This window comes from Mesoplodon bidens (assembly GCF_964165515.1).
Source record: "Mesoplodon bidens genome assembly, chromosome: 6".
NCBI lineage: Eukaryota > Metazoa > Chordata > Mammalia > Artiodactyla > Ziphiidae > Mesoplodon > Mesoplodon bidens.
The window spans coordinates 20,633,932-20,640,952 of record NC_138162.1 but is presented as its reverse complement, the minus strand read 5'-3'; the positions used below and the strand labels follow the sequence as shown (position 1 = coordinate 20,640,952).

Here is a 7,021-nt window from a genome sequence, read left to right as displayed (position 1 = left end):
TCAAGACCGCCATCCTTAGGACACCTTCTCTATTCTCCCTGGATCCCCACTGCATTATGTCTTGTGTGACATGGATCCCATTCTACTTCTAACCTCGCAGTCAAGCCAATGGGCTTCGGAGTCAGACACGCCTAAATGAGAACTCCAGTACCCGCAGGTACTAAGCTCTGATCTCAGGCTTCTCAGGGGAGAGTCGCAGAGGCTTCAGGGCCTGAATGAAGGGCCCCAGGACCTCTGCTTCAACCCTAGCAGTTTCTCATTTTTCCTGTTTTGCATGTTGGAGCTCCACATAAGCTCTCCCATGACAAAAGGCCCTGCTGCTAAAAAGAAAGTTTGAAAGTGTTGGTTTTGAAGCTAGTTGGGCCCTCATGAATCTTGTTGGTGGTGAGGGGGACTGGTGGTAGAAAATGGACACAGGTGTGAGGAATGAAGCATCTCAGAGACCAGGAGCTGGTTAGTGGCGCAGGGTTGAATGCCCCGCATTCACTGCTTTATAGTCCGAATGCATTATGGAGGCTGCAGGGGGAGGGGTGAAGGCCAGATCTCAGGGAAGGAAGGGGCTCCCTGTCTCCAGTGTCTGTTGGGCCCGACCGCTTCCCTCGCCAGACTCAAAGCCCTGGGGGTGAGCCCTCCAGGCAGTCAAGGGCAGGCAGGAGATGGGACAGTGAGGGGAGGACGTGTTCTTGGGGTACAGAATCCTTGACCGCAGGGTCCAAAGGCTCAGGGCCAGCCACCAGGAAGCTGTGCATACCTACGGCCCGTGCTCCCTTGTAATCACAGTGGTAACTGTCCCCAATGTGGGCTGCCACTGCCGGTTCCACCTGAGCAAGGCGCAAGGCCTCATGGAAAATGCGGGGATCGGGCTTGGGCCAGCCGGCAGCCTCGGAGGTCAGCACAAACTCGAAGTGTTCCTGCAGACCAAGACCCGCCAGGATGTCCTCCAGTCGTCGGTCAAAGTTGGAGACCACTGCCAGCCTCAGACCTCGTTTTCGGCACCCCCTCAGGGTGGCCTCAGCCCCCTCCAACACCTGCCAGGTGCGGGAACTGCTGAAGTCCTCGTACAACTGCTCAGCGATGGGGGCCACAGCCTGGGCATCCCGAACGCCTGCCTGGTGGAAGGTCTGCAGGACCACATCCAGCCACCACTGGCGGGAGGTGAGGCCGCGGCTCAGGCCATAGCTGGGGAAGCTGTGGCTCTGAGCCCTGTACGCCCGCCCGAAGGCCTGTCCCAGGGCCGCGGCCTCCACCTCCAGCCCATGGGCCCGGGCCTTGGCGGCATATTCCTCCCCCACGGGGTGGCGGAGCCTGAGCAGCGTGTCCTTCACGTCCCACGTCAGCAGTTTTAACTGGAGCCGACGCGCCATGGGTCTGCAGGAGGGGAGCCAGGCCACCCCACTTCCACCTCTGCCTCAGGTCCGGGGGCCTCTAGGGGAGGTGGAGCTGGACGGCACCGCGCCCAACAACCTGATGGTCTTCTCTTTCCAGGCTTCGTGGGTCAGATCTGCTGGCACTTAGGTAACGTCTTCACAGCAGCAGATCCTGGAGTGTGAGGGCAAGTGAGGTGGAAGTTCAGGCCCCGGAGTCCGAGACAGACTGGGTTCAAATTCTGACACTGCCAACTCACTGTGTGACCCTAAGAGTGTCACTCTCTGAAGCCCAGTCTCTTCATGTGTAAGAAGAGCACAGTGACTCAACCTCCTAAGACTGTTGGACTAAATGAGATTATCTGTTCACTCCACCTATTATGTGCTAGATGTTGGGAAAGGGACAGATTTCTAGGCCTCATGGCATGCACAGGCATTAAAGAACAGGGGGTACAGCTATCGGACAAAGAACTACATGAATACTTAAGCATAACGAAGACAGCATGTACCATGAGGAAGGATATCAATCCAGAAGCCCGATTTAGTCTTTGTTGTCAGGGAACTTCCTAAGCAAGTGACATTTCAGTGGAGATCTGAGAAAGCCTGTTCAGGAAATGGAGGTGATTAAATATTCCTGGCACTGGAAACAGCAAGTGCAAAGGCCCTGAGGCAGGGCAAGGAGTCTGGTGCTTTGGGTAGATAGGGGCCAGCTCAGCCAGGGCCTCGTAGGTCAGCTAAGGAAACAATTATTATGACTGCTATTACTATTGTTCGGAACGTGAAAGACAGCAGTGTCTTTGCAGACCATCTGACCCACCCCTTGACTGTTCAGCTGGGAAAGACTGAGCGAGAGAGGGGCAGATATTTGCCTAAGGTCACAGCCAGCCAGCGGCACAGCCAGGACTAGAACCCAAACCTCCACATTCTCTGGCCAGTACTCCCTTCCACTGCTTAGGCGTACTTGGATTTAAAAAAAAAAAAAAAATCTGATTTTAGTGAACCTGTACAGCCGAGGACAAAAGGCAGGACAGAGCAGCCTGTTCCTACCTGTCTTGAAGCCTCTCTAAGCCCCAGATGATGACGCCTGCCTGGGTGGAGAGCCAGTGAAGGATTACTGACCCAGTGCACAGAAAACAAATCCCTCAGCCTAAAGTCTAGAGGCTGGACGCAGCTTCTTGCCCCAGACGGAACTGATTACAGACATGCAACCTGTTCAGCTAAAACCTGAGGGGCCAGAGTTCAAAGTGCTGCCAAGTTGTTGCTGAGGGACGGACTTGGCTGGTGAATCTGGGGACAAGCCCTAGAGGAAGTTTGTCAAGGAAATGAATTTGTCAGTCTGGAACTTAGGGAGACCCGTCCAAAGACCCTCTCATTTTGCAGGTAGGTAGACGGAGGCCCAGAGAGGGGCGGGAACTCGTCCAGAGTCACTCAGGGAGCCACTGGCATAGCTAAGACTAGAACAAAGGGCCCAGAGCGTTTTCCATTTCTGGAAGCCGAAGTTGGGGCCTCTGGCTGCAGGCCTGAATTGCTCACCCTCCCTCCCCACCTCCAGGGTTCGGTGGCGCCAAAGTCCAGGTAGCCTTCTGCTAGAGCGACATCTCTACCCCTGCGGTATGCAGCGGAACCTCCCGCGCCAGTCCCCGGGGCACACGACCCACCTGCCTAGCGGGGAAGCCGGTCAAGAAGGAAGCCGCAGCCGCACGCCCGCTCAGGAAAGGGCGCAGAACCTCGGCGGCGCCCCTCTTCTCCCGTGTCCCAGCCCTCCGCCTGCCTGCCTCCTCCGCCTGCCTGCCTCCTCCGCATCGCCCCGCCCCTTCCGCATCGCCCCGCCCCTTCCGCATCGCCCCGCCCCTTCCGCATCGCCCCGCCCCGCCCCCTCCACTTCTCCTTTCTGTCCTCTCCGCTTGCTCCCGCTGCAGCTTCACCTTCCTCAACCCGGAACTCCTCCTCCCAAGGATCCGGACACCACCCCCCACGCCCCCCACTCCCCGGAGGTAACCAGCCTGATTTGGGAGGTGGGAATTTGGGTCCCGGTCTCGCTTGCTGAGTGCTGGGTTAACTTGGGCAAGGCGCTGCCCCTCTCTGGTCTGAGTGCCCCGTCGGTACTAAGAGGGAATTGCTTTCAGGTGGAAACCTTTTTTTTTTTTTAAAGAAGATGTTGAGGGTAGGAGGTTCTTAATTTATTTATTTATTTTTCCTGTGTTGGGTCTTCGTTTCTGTGCGAGGGCTTTCTCTAGTTGTGGCAAGCGGGGGCCAGCCACTCTTCATCGCGGTGCGCGGGCCTCTCACTATCGCGGCCTCTCTTGCTGCGGAGCACAAGCTCCAGTCGCGCAGGCTCAGTAGTTGTGGCTCACAGGCCTAGTTGCTCCGCGGCATCTGGGATCCTCCCAGACCAGGGCTCGAACCCGTATCCCCTGCATTAGCAGGCAGATTCTCAACTACTGCGCCACCAGGGAAGCCCTGAAACCTGTCTTAACCCAAGACAAGTTGCTGAGGGTAGAGTCCTCTGCAGTAACCTGCTGATTTTTTTTTTCTTTTGATGAAAAAAAAAGTTGTCCTGTTCATCTCAAAAATGTTTGAAAATACAAAGTGTACAAAGTGAAAAGCAAAAGCCCAACCTCATTCATTCACTAACTGCTTATTGAACATCTACTCTGTGCCTGACCCTGTTCTTCACGGAGTATATAGCGAGAAATAAGACGGGGTTCCTGCCTTCATGCAACATGGCATGGCAGACAAAAATCAAGATTTCAGAAGTGGTAAGAGCTATAGAGGTAGAAAACAGTGGTTTCATGAGCAGTGACGGAGGGGAGGGGGCCTCTTTGGATGAACCAGTTAGGGGAGGAGCAAAAGATCTGAATGGCAGCCAGGAGAAGCTTAAGGACAAGTACAGCTGAGCAAGGGCAATGGCCTCACCATTTCCCAACCACCTCCCAGTGATTGCTGCAGTTTTGGTTGTTATGCTATCAGACATTTTTCTAGGAGCACACAAATATGCATGCAATTTTCTTTCTTCCTTCCCTCCACCCCCCCCCGTTTTTTTTAAATAAAAACAAAACATCCTCCTATATGCCAAGGCTGGTCTGTTAATTTCATTCAGAACTGCCTCACCCTCACTGGGCTCAGGCCTGTGAGGAAACAAAGGTGAGAGTCTCAGACCTTGGCTGGCAAGGGAGAGCCTGACTCCGGGCCTTTCTCTTTTTCTGAGTAACTTTTTCAGCTGAGAAAAGGGAGGCTTGCATATCACAGGAAAGCCAATGAGAGGTCCTGCTATTTTGAAACAAGCTTCTTTTTGATTCGTCAGTTCAAAAATGGATCCACTTCCTGGGTATAGTTTCCTTCCTAAGGCAGATGACAAATTCCTAGAGGGTTTCATCCTTTGATCTACCCTGTGTGGACTCTGGCCTGGTGATTGCTCCTGGAGGGACCTGGCATGTCACAATACTGGCTGCTGGCTTAGGTTATTTCTCTTTGAGAAACCAAGCTTCTTACATGAGGGCTTTTTCCTTGAGATTCTCATCCAAAAGCACTAAGTAAACCCAGGCTGGGCCCACCAGACACACATCTCTCTCTCTCTAAAATTTCATTTAGGGAATTCCCTGGTGGTCCAGTGGTTAGGACTCCATGCTTGCCAAGGGTGCGGCTTCAATCCCTGGTCAGGGAAGATCCTGCAAGCTGCGTGGCATGGCCAAAAAAAAAAAGAAAAAAAATCAAATTTCATTTACTTTTTTTAAAACTTTTATTAAACTATACATAGAGAAAAGTGCAAAGAAGTGTATATGTCCTTGAATTTTTACAAAGTGAACATACCTATGCAGTCAGTACCAAGACCAAGAAAGAGAATATCTCCAGAACCCTGGTGTCCCTGTCCTCTCCAAGTCACTTATTCCCATGAAGGGGAACCACTACGCTGACTTCTAAATTCATGGTTATACTTGTCTTTGAACTGTATCTAAATGGAATACAGCATGCACTCTTTTGTCTTGCTTCCTTTGCTCAAAATTTTAGTTGTAAGATTCATCCATGTTGCTTTGAGTAGTTACAGGTCATTCATTCTCCTTCCTGTGATATTCCATTATATGAATACCCCACATTTTATTGTTGATGGACATTTGGGTTATCTCCAGTTTTTGGTTATTACAAATATTAGAAAATGTTGCTATGGACATTCTTGAACACATCTTTTGGTCACATGTGTACGCATTTCTGTTGGGTAAATCCCTAGATGTGGAATCACTAGGCTATACATATGTGTATGTCCAGTTTCAGTAGATGGGGCAAGTTTTCTGAAGTGGTTGTACCAGTCGTGTGAGATTCCACTTGCTCCACAGTCTCAAAAATTGGCATTGTTGGGCCTCCCTGGTGGCACAGTAGCTAAGAATCCGCCTGCCAATGTAGGGGACACGGATTCGAGCCCTGGTCCGGGAAGATCCCATGTGCCGCGGAGCAACTAAGTCCGTGCACCACAACTACTGAGCCTGCGCTCTAGAGCCCGCGAGCCACAACTACTGAACCCGCGTGCCACAACTACTGAAGCCCACGCACCCAGAGCCCGTGCTCCACAACAAGAGAAGCCACCGCAATGAGAAGCCCGTGCACCACAATGAAGAGTAGCCCCCGCTCACCACAACTTCTGTGCACAGCAACGAAGACCCAATGCAGCCAAAAATAAATAAATTAATTTTTTAAAAATTGGCATTGTCGGGGCTTCCCTGGTGGCGCAGTGGTTGACAGTCCGCCTGCTGATGCAGGGGGCGCGGGTTCGTGCCCCGGTCCGGGAGGATCCCGCGTGCCGCGGAGCGGCTGGGTCCGTGAGCCATGGCTGCTGGGCCTGCGCGTCCGGAGCCTGTGCTCCGCAGTGGGAGGGGCCGCAACGGTGAGAGGCCTGTGTACCGCAAAAAAAAAAACAAAAAACAAAAAAAAAAAATTGGCATTGTCTATTTTTTTTTAATTTTAGGCATTCTGATAGATGTATGGTGGTATCTCATTACGGTTTTAATTTTAATTTCTCCGTTGACTAGTGAAGATAATACCTTTTCACGTGTATTGGCCAAGTTTTCACTTAATTTACATGAATAACACACGAATATATCCTTGTTAGATATAATACATGAATCTAAAAATGCACTTCTAGCTAAGGTAATACATAAAAGGAGAAAGTCCCTCTAAAAGCAATCCCTCACCTCTACCCCTTGCCATCCCTCCCAGACTTTTGAGCACTGGGCTTGGAGTTAGGAGACCTGAATCCAGCCTTGGTCTGCCACTGACTTGTGTGAATTTGGACAAGTCCCATTTCTGAATCTGTCTCTCATCTATAGAATTAGAGTGGTTACTTAGATGGTCTCTAAGGACCTCTTTACTTTGATAGCCTGAGCACTGTTTCCGTGATTACAAGAAACTCCATGTGTTGGGAATGGCCATTTGCCCGCATATCCATTCTCTCCATCTTCCTTAGTAATTGAACCCCTGAGTTTTAGCTGAGCACAGGGCTGCCCCACCAGGCTCTGTTTTCCAGCCTCCCTTACACAACTAGGTGTGACCCTGTGACTAAGTTCAGACAAGGGCAGAATGGTGTGTACAACTTTCAGGTTGGACCCTTGTAAAGAAGCGTCATGCCCTCCATTTGCCCTTCTCCTCTTTCTGCTGACTGAAAAGAG

At 51.6% G+C, this 7,021-nt stretch overlaps 1 protein-coding gene across 1 annotated transcript; it reads right to left on the bottom strand.

Annotated features, from left to right (window-relative positions):
* Positions 1-491: 491 nt before the first annotated feature.
* HDHD3 (haloacid dehalogenase like hydrolase domain containing 3) lies at positions 492-3,131 on the bottom strand. Its single transcript, XM_081237713.1, has 2 exons — positions 3,023-3,131; positions 492-1,539 (listed from the first exon to the last, which is right to left on the bottom strand). The coding sequence occupies exon 2, from the start codon at positions 1,362-1,364 to the stop codon at positions 609-611; it is 756 nt and encodes a 251-aa protein (XP_081093839.1). The 5' UTR covers positions 1,365-1,539; positions 3,023-3,131; the 3' UTR covers positions 492-608.
* Between the last annotated feature and the right edge of the window lie 3,890 nt (positions 3,132-7,021).

Bases quoted from the DNA above. Each gene is read 5' to 3' on its own strand.
- HDHD3 (XM_081237713.1), bottom strand. From the start codon at position 1,364: ATGGCGCGTCGGCTCCAGTTAAAACTGCTGACGTGGGACGTGAAGGAC.